The sequence below is a fragment of the Terrapene carolina genome, unplaced genomic scaffold (genome assembly GCF_002925995.2).
Source record: "Terrapene carolina triunguis isolate 2854851 unplaced genomic scaffold, T_m_triunguis-2.0 Scaffold131, whole genome shotgun sequence".
Lineage (NCBI taxonomy): Eukaryota > Metazoa > Chordata > Testudines > Emydidae > Terrapene > Terrapene triunguis.
In genome coordinates, this window is record NW_020664482.1 from 35,863,334 (window position 1) to 35,878,763 (window position 15,430).

The following is a 15,430-nucleotide window of genomic DNA, read 5'->3' on the forward strand; positions in this document are numbered from 1 at the left end:
GGGGAGCCCATGTGGGGAATGTTCAGACCCAAGGTCTGTGGTCCGTGCAGGATGTTACCCTGCATATAAACGTCAAGAAGCTCAGGGTGGACTGGCTGGCATGCATGGCCTTCCGCTCACACCTGGAAGGCGGAGTGGTCAGGGTTCTCACGGACAACATGGCCTCGATGTTTTACATCAACAGGCAAGGTGGGGCCTGCTCCTCTGCCAGGAAGCCCTCTGGCTGTGAGATTTCTATATAGCCCATGACATTTGCCTACAAGCCCAGAACTTACCAGGAGCCTGGAACTTGTGGGCAGATCGCCTGAGCCGAGACTTCTCCTCTCAGCATGAGTGGTCACTACACCCAGAGGTGGTGCACAGGATTTTCCAAGAGTGGGGAACTCCCCAGGTTCGTGATTCGGCAGAACTGCCAGTGTCCCCATTTCTGCTCCGGGGGGGTTGGAGGGAGGGGGGTACCATCTCCGATGCCTTCCTCCTATCCTGATCAGGCCAGCTTCTCTATGCCTTCCTCCTGATCCCGCTGATTGGCAAGGTCTTGGAGAAGGCCCAGGTCCTCCTGATTGCCCCAGCATGGCCCAGGCAGCATTGGTTCGGGACTCTCACGAGCCTGGCAGTTGCCCCACTGTGGCCGTTGCCATCCCTCCTGGACCTGCTCTCCCAGGACCAGGGCCGCCTCTTCCACCCCAACCTAGCGGCACTCCACCTCATGGCGTGGCTGCTCAACGGTTAGGCCGGGAGGAAAGGACATGCTTGGAAGGGGTTCAGCGCGTCCTCCTGGAAAGCAGACGGCCCTCCACACACCAGGCCTACGTGGTGGAATGGTCTGTTTTCCCGGTGGGCAGCCGATCGGGGCGTTTCGCCCATGGCTGCTCCAGTCCAACTCATTTTAGACTACTTCCTTCACCTTAGAGCCCAAGGCCTATCGCCCTCGTCTGTCAAGGTGCACTTGACAACCATATCAGCATTCCACCCGCTGGTGCAGGGGCACATGGTATTCTCCAATGCTACGACTGGCCGATTCCTTAAGGGATTGGATCGACTCTTCCCATACGTTAAGCCCCCAGTCCCACAGTGGAACCTGAACTTGGTGCTGGCCCAGCTGATGGGTCCCCTGTTTGAGCCGCTAGCTACGTGCTCCTGGTCGCACCTCTCGTGGAAGGTAGCCTTCCCGGTCGCGATCACGTCAGCTAGACATGTCTCGGAACTCAGGGCCCTGACCTCCGAGCCCCTATACACCGTATTCCATAAGGATAAGGTCCAGCTCCGACCACATCCTTCGTTCCTCCCCAAGGTGGTCTCCATCTACCACATGGGTCAGGACATCTTCCTGCTGGTGCTCTGTCCCAAGCCCCATGCGTCCAGTGAGGAGCGGCGCCTCCATATGCTGGATGTGAGACGAGCTCTGGCCTTTTACCTGGAGTGGACTAAGCTGTTCAGGAAGTCCTTGCAGCTGTTCATCGCCTCGGCCGAATGCATGAGAGGTTGGCCGATCTCCACTCAGCGGCTCTCCAACTGGATCACCTCGTGTATTCTTACCTGTTATGACCTGTCGGGAGTCCCCCCGCCGCCGATTGTGAGGGCACACTCGACTAGGGCGCAAGCCTCAGCTGCCTTTTTAGCCCATGTTCCCATTCAGGACATTTGTAGGGCTGCCACATGGTCTTCGGTTCACATGTTCACCTCACGTTATGCGATCGTCTCCCAAACCAGGGAGGACACCGGGTTCGGCAGCGCTGTACTCCGTCCCGAGAGTCTGTGAACTCCTACCCACCTCCAACAGATATATAGCTTGTTGTGGATATATAGCTTCCACCTATTGTGGAATGCACATGAGCAATCACTCGAAGAAGAAAAGACAGTTACCTTTTCGTAACTGGTGTTCTTCAAGATGTGTTGCTCATGTCTATTCCACATCCCGCCCTCCTTCCCCTCTGTTGGAGTTGTCTGGCAAGAAGGAACTGAGGGTGGGGGGAGCGCGCTGATCCCCTTATACCTCGCCATAGAGGCACCATTCCAGGGGTCGCTAGGGGTGCTCCCCTACAGGTACTGCTAGGGGGAAAACTTCCGGCACCGGTGCACGTGGCGAGCACGCACACCTATTGTGGAATGGACATGAGCAACACATCTCGAAGGACACCAGTTACGGAAAAGGTAACTGTCTTTTTGAGGACAGATTAGGATGCTAAAGATTTCTCTATATATTTAAACTCTCCCAGAAAGACATGGTTCCTTTTAGTTTAGTTTGTTTCCATTTGATCTACTTCACTCTCTGACATACCATATCATATTAGCTGTAGCTGTAGGTTGCTAATTAGTTGGACAACAGTTTAATGAATTCATTGTAATGTTTCAGATCCAGTTGTTTTATGAAGAAAATGTAAGATCATCCCTCACACACACCATCAGATAGTTTATTAAAGATATTTGGTTTGATAAATATAATGAACCAAGCAGCTATGTTCTCTATTTAATAAAGTATATTACTGTTATATGTTCACATTTGTAGAAGAAAGCATTAAAAAAGCGTATTCAATGGAAAACTTAAGCCTCCTTTTCCATTATATGTTCAAGAATCACAGAAATAGACTGTCTGCTTTCTATAATGTATGCAACACCGTAAGTTGGAGAGAACAATTGATTCGGTAACTCATTGTTTTTTTTCTCCCACCCCAATTCATCCTTTCGTCGCATATTAATCACAAACTTCCTGGAACAGTTTTGCTTAATTCTACACTCTGGGACAATTCTTATCAAGCAAGTCTAGCTTCTCAGGTGAAAACTGCAAGTTGAGGTTTCTTGAGCATAGCCTCTATTCACAACAGATTTTCCCCAGTTTTGTGATGGACTGTTTAACAACTGTTTGTGGTATCAGTCCTATGGTTGAGTCAACCAGATGGATTTCTCTTATTCTCTGTGCTCCTTCACATTCCTGTCCAACCTCATTCTTTTTTTTTCATTCTGGTCAGAGGTTATGTGCTCCCACAAAATCTTTGCTCCAATGTCTGGTTCCTCTCAAACTGTGGCTTAGTTGCTTTGCAGGTCTTCCTTCTGTAATATGCAGCAGAATTTTGTACAAATTTTAATGGACCTAATAAGGGAAGCTATTTACACATGTGCCTTACTTTCAACATGTTGAGAGCAATGGGATAACTCATGTGCTTAAAGTTAGCCATGTACTTAAGTAACTTAACTTCCTGAATCAGGGCCTGTAGATATTTGTTAAAAGTAAAACTGAATTTCCATGAAGATATATGGGCACTGAGGGTTACTCTCTGGATTCCTGTAATTTACACTGTCCAGATGAATCTAATAATTTATTCCAGGTTCAAAACTATATCTTTTCTTTTCTTTTCTTTTACTGGATAGGAGCAAATCAGCAAAGACTCATTCCAAAACTTTCTTCCTTCACAGTAGCAGAGAGCTCTATTCACCTCTCTATGAATGGCTGTCATAATCTTTTCCACAGACTTTTTTCAGAGAGACTGTACTTGTCTGGTTGTGCGATTTCTAACTCCACTGATTTTAAGGCTGCAATATTCTTAATTTGGCAAGTAAATCATTAATTAGTGATTCAACAGCTCAGGTGGCTTGGCTGTTGGACCATGTGAGCTGAGTTTCCGAAAGCTCCAGGTAATCCACTCTGCCAATACCAAGCAATACTTTGAGAATTCAAAATTTATTTCATTGTAATAATTGATACCATGTTTGATATATTGGTTAAATGATGAGTCATCATGACTTAATTGTGTACTTATATAACCTGTCTGTGTCAGAATAGTATGTAAAGCCATGCATTTGAGAACTTTGAATTGCATGTTATTGACTGAATAATCAATTCCTATTGCAATACTGATGTGACCACTCAGAAGCGACAAACTTGCTTGCTCTGCCAACCAGATAACACAGATTTCAGCAGACTAGGGAAACTAACTGAATGTGTCCATTGAAACAGATTTGTGAGTGGTTGTGTGCTGAATCTATGTGGTTCAAAGGCATTTAAAAAGTTATGACCTATTCTTGATAACATGTAACAAGCAGGGAGCTATTGGATTATAATGTGGAGTTCTTGTATTGTTTGAGTATAATTAAATACTAGTTACTAATACTGTATATTAAGAACATAAGAAGGGCCATACTGGTCCATCCAAAGGTCCATCCAGCCCAGTATCCTGTCTGCCGACAGTGGCCAATGCCAGGTGCCCCAGAGGGAGTGAACCTAACAGGTAATGATCAAGTGATCTCTCTCCTGCCATCCATCTCCGCCCTCTGACAAATAGAGGCTAGGGACACCATTCCTTACCCATTACATTTTACATTTACCATTCCTTACCAATATTACATTTACTGGCAGCTTCAATTGGTGGATAGCATCTGCCCGCTGGAGGGTTTTGTTGATTTTGAAATTGAGTGTCACTTCTGTTCAAGGGCATGTGCTATTTGAGTTATAAGACGTAGTTAATTTTTTCAAAATACAAAATGTTTATTCAGTTCACCTGCAGTCCATGTAAGCGTAGACATACAACACCCGCTCATTACCAAAATTGATCATTTTTGCTAAAAACAAATATGTGATTAAAATATTAGAAATTATTAGTGACCAAGTGGACATTCTTTGAGTTGTCTTGGTTTGGGCATAGCAATACTGAAGTGCTTCCTTGTGCAAGAAGATCCGTGTCTTTAATTTCCCCTTCAGTCTGATGTCTGACTACACAAAGGCATTTTCACCGCAAATGAGATTACACAGACTACAGATGACCCAGTTATTGTAGTTTTGTGCATTATTTACCATAATGCTACATATGTTTGCGCTAATATTATACTACATGCACGCCCTTTTTTGTAATGGAGCTGTAATGATAAAATCATCAAATGCATATAGGTCTGCTGCAGTAAACTTTTTATTTGTATTCTTGAAGCTGGGTTGCACATAAAAATAGTTTTGAAAGACACTGTTTTTATTAAAATTTGGCTAAAAAAAACCTGAATGTAAAATCTGCTAAGAGTAGAGGTGGGCATGAATCAAAACTCCTGCGCTGAACAGCCCCAAGCTTTACAGAACTTGTGGTGTATATCTAAACTTAGCAGACCAACCTCTGTGCTAGTTCAGCAGATCTGTAAACAATGACATTTGCAAAGTGATTTTTGTCCTTAACACTTGTGGAATAAGACACAGGACAGTGACGTGGTTAAAATAAGGCTGCAACTTTATTAGCTTTAAATAACCAATTAGAATCAGAACCAATTAGATCACTCCCAAGCTACCTAGCAGGTACCAGTCTTATCCAGTTCAGTCTTCCAGTATTGGACAGCACAGCAGTTGTGGGCACCACAAAGCAATCATTGGACTGTTAGAGGAACAGACAAAATGTGGCTTTGAGGTGTGAACCATGGCCCTGCTCTAATTATACCAACTCCTCACACTTCCTGTAACAATTAGGCTATGTCTTTGGGCTTGAAAAACACCAGTGGCCACACTGGACTCTCACACTTTGTTGCTGAAGGGAAATAAAAGAAAACGAGTTGCCACGTGGGCCAGTTTTGCATTATTGTATAAATTATTTCCTATCCCAAAATATGATTTCCAAAAGTATTCTACATTTCAGCAATCTGACACCAGGCTAAAGCAGCGTAAAACAAAACTAGAGACAATGAGGGCAAACTCAGTGGTCTTGTCTTCATTGGAAAAAAGATGTGTTCTTATCTTGTAACTAATAGGAGGTAAAAAGGGAAAAAACTAATGAAAACAAGGCAGTTCATAGTTTTCATATGAGTTAGTAAATTGAGATAAACCCTAGTCTCCTTGTTAGGGCATGTCTATACTTCCCCAAAGTTCGCATTAGTGTGTTCTAGGGACCTTTAAGTTCGTACATGCAGCATCCACCAGGGGATTACAGCACAGCACTCTGGTGTGCGCTGCTGTTCACACCCCCAAATTCAAATTGCAGGGCAGTATAGACATGCTTTTTATCTTCATTGCCCAGGGCCAATCAGGATCCTCACAACAAGTAATCAAGGGGTCAAGAGGACCAGAAAACAGGGACCCCTCAGATTCCAGCTCTTCCCGGCATGATGTTGCAGGGAGAGAAGTTTCACATACATGTTCTCTAATAACCCCTTCCCTCCTGGTGCTAGGACTCCATCAAGAAAGAAAGGGTGAACTGAGAAGCTGCTGCCTCATTCCTTGAGGCCAAGTCAAACTCCCACCCCATTAATGTTCTTGCCATTTGGGAAGAAAGAAATGTAATATTTATTTTTGTTTCATATAAAATACCTGCGCTAGATAGTGGTTTCTCAACTTTATTAAACTGGAGATTTTCCTTTTACAAGTTGCTGTACCTTTGCAGGTGGTGTAGAACAAATTAAATACATTACCCAAGATCTTTTTATTTATTTAGCTGGTACAAAGGCTGCTAGGGAGGTCTGAAATTCCATTCTAACCATACTCATCACTTTTAGATGAAGATCAACCCGAAGTGGAACTTCCTATCCAATTCCCGTTAGTCACTTGAGAACTTTTGGTTCAGATAAAATTTAATTAAGATCTGAACCCAACCCAAGGTCTGCTTTTGCAAAACTAAAATCTGATTGACAAAATTCTGAAAAACACAGCCTCTGTAGTCCATGTCTAGTGTTACACAGTTGTTTACTTTGATATTTCATAAAAATTTGTTGTTTTAGCTGCCAGAATAACTAAAGGTAGGACAGTGACACCCACTGTAAAGTAGTGGGAGTTTGTATAAAGGTATGTGAGGTGTTAAAGGAGTTAGTAGATTTCTGTTTCTGTACTTTTTTATTTATTTTTTAACTTAAAATGCATAGTGGTAACCACTGTGTTTATTAATTTTTGAACATAAGGTCTATAATAGAACAGCTAAATTTACATACGAAGTGACCATATTCAGTCCATTTTTGAAACTGGTACTGTATATTTTTGCTTCCATGCTTTGATAAGCATTTGAGGCTAAATTTTTGCTGTAATAGTTCATTCTCATTTTACTTTCTCTTAAATCTTTATCTTTTGAACATAAATTCAGTGCAGGAAAAACAACTAACAGAATCATGTGAGCAAAAACAACCACTTCCCCTCCACACACACACTTCTGATCTAAGTGACACAAGGAGTAGTTCCACTGACATCAAGGGTTAAAGATTCATAAGGATAAAACAAGATCAGAATCAGCCTGCTATTTTAGAGGCTTCTGTGGGTTGCTTTTCTGGCTATGCTGCCTTCCACGTCCCGCCACACATAACGTACACGTTTTCCCCACCTGCTGAATGCTAAATGTTTTCTGTCGCATTGATTTACAATTTCAGTTTACCATTTAACTTGCACTAATGTTTGTCGTCTACAAATATGAACAAAGGACTGTTATGGGATTGGCATATTCTTACTTCGGGTCTGAATGTGGCCCAATTAATCTATATGTAGTAGTGAGCCAAATTGAAGAACCATATGCAGTGGAAGAGTGCTATAAAAGTAATGAGGGGGTGGGGGAGACAGAGATAATGTATCTTCTGAACATGTCTTTCATCATCCTATTGTTTCTACATGATTCACAGACTAAAAATATTTACAAAGACACAAATCTTTCATATAAACTAATTGTCTTCCTACAGTCCAGTGAGGTACTTAATATTCAGTTGACAACAAAAAGTCCCAGAGATGCTAATAAAAAGTCAACATCACATTACTCTACCTGTTCACTCAGTCTAGTCAGCTTTTGAGATTTAGATCTTAACATATACACACGAACAGAACAAGAGACATGGTTCATTGATGCAGTTACAACTTATGGCAATCCTTGACCTGTATTTCTTGCATTATTACATGCCACCCTGAGCCTTTAATAGCAGAACAAATTGAAACATGAAGAAAGTTAAACACTCAAATGAATAATAGAAAAAAGAATTTAATCATTTTAACCAACCTCCCATAATGCTCCAGGGAGCCAGGCAATTTAAGGCCTAATGGCTTGCCTCCCTGAATACGAAAAAATGGGAGCAAGAAAGAAATGGCATTCTGCGTACTGAGTTCAGATATATGTCTAGCAGTGAAGGCATTTTTTTATTCCTTCTCAAAGCTACCTACTTGAAAGACCAAGGAGAACCCACGTGAAATTAGTAGGCATTCAGTATAAATAGAATGAATAAATAAATAAATGGAAAGAAATGTGTTTATTTTATAGATCTCTGAGATAGAAGCAGACTGTTTTAAATGTTTGCAATATTAACACAATTGGTATTTAACCTCAAGTCACTGTGTTTTATCAAACTTCTCCACGTGCATTTATTCCATTAAATAGGGTCACTAGATTCTTGCTCAGGAATATCTTATAAGGTTCTTAACCATCAAGTAGCAGTCACCGATCAGCAGTTGTTTATTTGCATACTGAACATGTCATCAATAATACACAGGACAAGGTCTTTAAATTGAAAGAACAGTGGGATTGTCATCAGTATTGCTTAATAGAGCATCATAAGCAAACTAGTCAGGAGTATGTATGAAGCGTTCATTATGTTATACTATATATTAATTTAATTTAGAGGTTTTATGTAAATCTGACGTCAGTTTTGCTTTCTTTTTTTCCTGCAGTCTCACTTTAATTGCACTGAGATTAATTTTACTTTTTCCCCTATTCACAGAGGGTGATGAGACAGGAGTGATGGATAATCTGCTTGAGGCCCTGCAGTCAGGGGCAGCCTTCAGGGATCGCAGGAAACGAACACCAAGAATGCAGGGTGAGTAAGACGTTTTCTAGTAGATTTGTGGTTATGGATGGGGGTGGGGAGGAATCTAGTGTTCAAAGTAAGTGGGGCGGGGGGGAAAGAGTCTTGCCAAGGCTTTTAAGAGCTTTCATTGAAAGTTGGTCTTTCAGTTCTGGTGTGAAATCTCAGCAGGTTATAGTTGTGTGATCACAATTTTAAACTTGGTAACTATATCTTCAGATAACTGTAGACTCTTTAGAAAACTAGAACAAGGGTTCAAACTGTGTTTAATTTGACATTTTAAAAAAATCATTGTTTTTTTTAAAGAGCATGTGTGTATTTTATATCATTTAAACCCATCAGTATAATTAAATTATTGTTTGTAATTGGACCTAAGAAAGTCACACTAACTTCTTACACTAGTGGAGTGATGCATATGGCTGCTAGCTTTTCTCAAGGGCCATGCTCAGTTTCATGCTTGTTGGGCTCGAAGCTGTAACATTTATGGGGAGTAAAACTCAATTTATTATTAAAACAGCTTCATTCTGTTGATTAACTAACATTCTGTTGGGATGTTCTTGAATGAATGTCCTCCGTACAGGTATTGGTTTTGAAGTGACTCAAGGAAGAGTGGAGCAAATACACATACTCACACACATAACTTTTCAATCACATAAAATATATAAATTATTGTTACTTTGAATCTACCTCTTATTAAAGTTTATGACAACATACATTGTATTTTGTAATTTTCCAGTTTTAACATGTCTTATAGCAAAAATAGTATTTTAATAAATCAAATTGTTTAAAATGACTTCCTTACACAGGGCAAAATCGAACCCTTATGGGTCAGATCCATGCGGAGGGTTTGGAAGAGTGGTATTGGTGGCAAAGTGGGTAGCACATCTTACTACTCCATAAAAGAGCAAAGTGAGCCCCCACTCCCCCCATTAGGTCTGATCCTGCAGTTAGATCCATGTAGATAGACTTCTTGGGACTTAATTTTACATCCACATGTAATATATAACTCTTGGGCTATGTGAGTGCAAGAATGCATTTTATCTCAAAGGAAGAGGTAGCCAGGAATATTACCATTGTTTTCTTCACATCCTATCCCTGACTATCACATAGGGCTATAGACTTCAAAGTACCACTACTGTTCTCTGCCCTATTCTGTTCTGAACTATCAGTGCAAAACCATTCATTGTCATTTTAGTCTCAGCATAGTCTCCATGCAGCTGAGTTAATAAGGCATAATGTGCCACCTTCTCCTATCTGGTAGCAGTAAAAGTAATGGAATATAATTGTGATTTATTATTGTTTATAATTTGTCATAAACCTGATCTTTTTAAAAAAAAAAAAAAAAGAGAAATACTTGGTGCACACACTATTCCCAAACTGTGCTACATTTTCAAAATCATCCTTCCATCTGAGCAATATTTCTGTTCTCCCAATTAAAAGAAATAATATGAGCATGCCTGAGTAATTAATTCGTTGTTATTTTTAAAATGGAAACAGGACAAAGTATGTTTTCTGTTGTCTTTGATCTGAAAGCTTATAAATACAATGTGGTGCATGTCTGCAGTAAACTTGGTCAGAGTAGGCAATCTTAATGTTGTCTGTCAGATTTTTTTCTTTTTTGCTAACATTGGCTTTGCTTTCAGCTGTGATAGAGTTATAAGACGAGATGTAGAAATCTTGAATGATTCTGCCATCAGTGGTGAAAATTAACATATTAAATCCTCCCCCTCAGTAAAGTCTGTTGAACAAGCAGGGGATCATTCATTTTACCTTTTATTGAACCTTTTGTCTTACAGTCCGGCTGCATAAATGAACACAGAATTTTCATAACTGCATACTGTATTTTCTAATGGCACAGTGATGGGACAGGGCTTTAGTTAAGGGTCCATTATAAACTCCTCTGTTCAATAGCTCAGAACTTTCTCCAAAATGTTCACCTGTGGCTGAAATTTATGATGCCTCGTTATTCTTTTTCTTTCTTATAAAGTCTATGTGTCAGATATGGAGCAGACATGTAATAATGTTATGAGTGCTGCTATGTAATAGTTTTATGAACATGGTATGTGACCTGGTCAGTGAGCTCAAGTTATTATATATTGGGGGTAGTGGAATGTTTATTGTATTCTTATAATGGCTGAATTCAACTGGTTGTGTATATGAAGTTGACACACTGGCTTCTCAGATAAGAACACTGAAGAGTACACTTATAGAATCATAGAAATGACTAGCTTCAGTAATGCTGTCTTCACTCTAATAAGTTGCAAGACTTATTTTGGCAAAGCTTGGCATTTGGAAATGAAAAGAATGCTAAAGTGTTAGAGCCCTTCTCGAGGGAAAAGGGTGTGTGTGTCACTTGCCAAAAACTGTCTAGGGAGATAGGCTAACACAAAGAGAGATACTCTGTGGAGAGTGTCTAATAATTTGGGCTATCCCAGAGCCATGAAATGGTAAGCCTGAAGGAAAAGCTAGATATGCATACAGTCTATTATTGTTTTGGAGTTATGTTTTCTCTGAAACGCATTTGTTCCAAATAAATAATACTTTGCTTTAAGGAGGCTGTTTGATTACTGCTATCATTTCCCCAGAGAGAACAGAATTGCAGGGTCTGGATATGTGAGACCTGCTGAGGTAAATCATGATTGATACACAGGGAAGGGACTGCAACTCAGGGCCTAGTCTGAGAGTGCGAGAATTGCATGATTCCACCCTGAGAGACAGGTGACAGCTTGAGACCTAAAGGGGGGTGCGTGTGGAAGGAACAGGAGGGGGATTAGAGATTCAGTTAGCCCAGTAACTGTGGAAGTTTGTACAAAATTTCTTCAGCCACTGTTTTTCAATCAATCCCGCTCCTGCTATTCACAACCTATCCTGCACTCCTTGTTTGAGGATGTAGGCAAGGGTTTGACCCTTCATCCTGGAGACACATATGTGACTATGACTGTAATTTGTGACACGATGGCAGCACAAACTTATCTTAAAAAGCTGGGGAGCCCTATTTGAGTGGAGGAGAGAAGTGAAAGCTAGGGAGATATAAAGACTCCCAATTATGGAGAGGTGTGAGAGAAGGCGATAGCACTGGTTCAGAGAGATGAGAGCAGAATTTACCCAGCTCACTTCCCCTAACATAGACTCTTCTCTGTAGTTGCACTTCACTCCACCAGTAAACATAATCTTAGGCCAGGTCTACACTGGGGGGGGGGGGTCGATCTAAGTTACGCAACTTCAGCTATGTGAATATCGTAGCTGAAGTCGATGTACTTAGATTGACTTACCGTGGTGTCTTCACTGCGGTGAGTCAACAGCTGCTGCTCCCCTGTCGACTCCGCCTGCGCCTCTCGCGGCGGTGGATTACAGGAGTCAATGGGAGAGCTCTCGGGGATCAATGTATCGTGTCTAGACTAGACGCGATAAATCGACGCCCCCCCCCCCCCTGCTGGATTGATCGCTGCCCGCCGATCCGGCAGGTAGTGTAGACATACCGTTAGAGGTGCTGCTAGCCAATTGGGGGCCCTAAGAAGGAATATTTTACACACACACCACATAATAAAAAGCGAGTAGGGGGCCCCTTGAGCTGCCCAGAGCCCTAAGCAATTGCTTAGTCTGCTTATGCCTAGCGCCAGCTCCGGTCTTGTCTTTATTCTATCTGCTGTTTATCATTATGTAGCTGTAGTGCCACTGTGGATGGAATATTGTAGACCCCACCATTCAGAAAGGATGTAGAAAAAAATGGGGAAAATACAAAAAAGGGAACCAAATCTGGAAGAAATGTAAGAAGAGACAAAGGGAGCTAAATGTATATAGTTTAAAAAGGAGAAGACATGAAGATAGATACACGGGGACATCTTCAAGGGAATTACTCATAGACTCAAAAGTTGATAGGACATTGAGCAATGACTGGAAAGGACGAAAGTGTGGATAGTAGGGAAAAGTTCTCAACAGCAAGAGCAGTCAGTCAATGGAACAGGTATTCAAGAATAGATTAAGAATAAAATGTTAGTGGAAATGATGTTTCAAGCAGTCCAGCAAAATGCAAAGAATGAAACTGAATGAATCAAGTCTTCTTTTCTGGCATCTAGTTTCCATCTACTTTCTGGCATCTACTTTCCATTTTCCTGAATTCAATGGTTAGATCAGGAGTTTAACAAACAATTTACCCATAAAATACTGGTTCAACTCTGCATATGTTGGTAATCGTCTGAAATGGTTGCCATCTAATAACAGTTCAGTAGCCTATGTAAAAGGACGAGCTGGTCTTATTTCAGTCCCTAATGAACATTATATCACAAAATCAACTCACTGTTTGGCACCCTTGTCACTCTGTGCAGAAAGGCCAAGAACTGAATTACCCTTTTTCCTTGGAGTAAGTCTTTCCATAACAGCTTTCAGGCACAAGCAGAGCAGTGTGAAGGTGCATGCACTGGAACTGTCTATACTGTACTTGCTCTATTGATAAAGAAAGTCCTTTCTTTAACAAAGTTATTAAGCTAGTACCTTTCATGAACACTAAATTCACTTCAAGAAAAAGAGAGGGACAGAAAGGAATGGTTAAATTAACCTAAATCATCAGGTTCTCAAATTAAAACCCAATATGGTATATAAAAGAATAAATAGCAGATGGGAAAGATACAGCACAGTTTATTTTCACACATAAAGTAATTACATTGGCCATTCAGTACTCACTTTGAGATATTTCTAAGGCACAATAACATGTTTAGTTTCCAGTGTAGCCCTCTTAAAGCTAATGCATTTGTTGCACTGTTCTCAAACTCACACCAGACCAATTCTATCAATTTCTTTGACCTCCAGATCACTTCTTTATAGCAGCCTTCATTTCCTTCTGATCTTCAAAGTATCCCATAGATCTTACATAAAAATAATTTCAATCTATGTTCAAGTATTGTTCAGATGCAGCACATCAGACTAGAGATTTTACCCACTTATGAATGAAGGTTTTTCATTATAAATTCTGTGTTCTGCTTCTGCGTGGATTACTTCCCAGACATTAATAGTTTCTCATATCAGGACCACTGCCTATGGTCCTTGACCTTTGACTCGTTTTGCAGCTTCTCTAAGAACTGCCTTCCTATTTCTATATTAGCTCCTGGATCTTTTCAAAACTAATCTCAGAACTTATTTGCTTGATACTGATTTTTAATTTGCTATCGTATTTCATTTATTAAGGGCAATGAGATTCTCATTTTGGGTGACTCTACCTAAGCACAATGATTCACTGATTGATTAATCAGATCTAGGTTTACATTACAAGAAGATAGAAGTTTAGAAGTGCAATATACAGTGGTGTTGATGACATTTTTTGTCAACAACTGGAGAACAAATTGAATACAGACGGTTTTATGCCCTATTTATATGCAAAATTGTTCTAAGCAAGAACTGATGTTGTTCTCTATAGAAATTTCAATCACTTCTGCTTGTCCCTTTTCCAACAGAGTATAATCAGCTCTGGTGCATATTTCGTCAGCGATGAACTCTGCAGGACAGTGGATATAGGGTCAATTCCATTTGACTGTTGTGAAAGCATGAATTTAGCAGGCTTAGTTTGATATAGGAAATGGTGTAAAGATTAGCCTAAGGAAAGACTATTCTGCAAGAAATTTCCGCTTGTGATGCCTATTTTCGTGACAGAAATTCAGACATACTATATGACAACAAGCCAATATTCCCCTTTGACAAACCTACAGTTTAACAATAATGGCATAGATGTATCAGTCCTTGTATATATGCCAGAAATATGGTGAATAACCACATGTGACTGACATTCTTAGAACATTTGATGGTTCTTCTGCCCAGAATCAATAGAGGGTTCAACAGAATTTTATAATCCTTGTTAATCTTAGTCTCTTGTGAGTCAAAAAAAATTTCAGCTTCATTAGAAAATAATTAGTTATGACATTTTACATTCATTTTTATACATACATCATTTGCATGTATAAGGAATATAGTAGGACGTAACTATCCTGAACTATAGCATTTCATCTTGTGGGAGTGACTCATAATTCGTGAGTAACGTAGGCTGCATGGGTACAGTCCAGATCCACAAATAGTTATTTGTTCAAATCAACTCTGTCTTTAAAATTCTCTTGCTTTTAAATCCATTTATTGTTGAGCTATTGCCACCTTTAATTTCATGCTGTGTTAAACTGAGCCAGCCTTGAAAAATTAAAAAATTATTTTGGGTAAATTCTATGGCCTGTGGTATACAGGAGGTCAGACTAGATGATCACAATGGTCCTTTCTGGCCTTGGACTTTATGAATCTTTCAATAATAGGCTTTAAGACCTAAATTTTAGAACATGATTAGTGATTTTGCATGACTCCGTTTTTTAGGGAGCCCATCCAATTTGAAATTCCTTTCAGGGGCATGGTTTCTCAGGACGTGTTGAGCACTAAAGGCCCTCTAAAAACCAGGCCTTATGAAGATGTGTAAAATTGGCATCCAAAAATGAAGGCACCCTAAATCATTAGTCACTTTTTAACATTTAGATCTACTTGTCCATTTGTAGTATGGGAAGGAAGGGGTCTCTCAAGTGTAGTCAACAAAAAGCTGGACTATATTAGGCTTGGAGGTGTCAATGATCAGATACTATTAAGGACCTTATGAGATTCACAAACTAGATTTTTTTTTTAATTGCTCCAGCACAGATTAGTTCCTTGAGAGTTATGTGGAACAGCTGTGCTTCTG

At 40.4% G+C, this 15,430-nt stretch overlaps 1 protein-coding gene across 1 annotated transcript in view; it reads left to right on the forward strand.

The window, feature by feature from the left end:
• DIAPH2 (diaphanous related formin 2) overlaps window positions 1-15,430 on the forward strand; it is an 887,225-nt gene that overhangs the window by 724,454 nt on the left and 147,341 nt on the right. Inside the window, exon 27 of the mRNA XM_024202840.2 lies at window positions 8,647-8,742. Coding sequence (XP_024058608.1) covers window positions 8,647-8,742 — 96 coding nt within the window. The remainder of the gene's footprint in view (window positions 1-8,646; window positions 8,743-15,430) is intronic.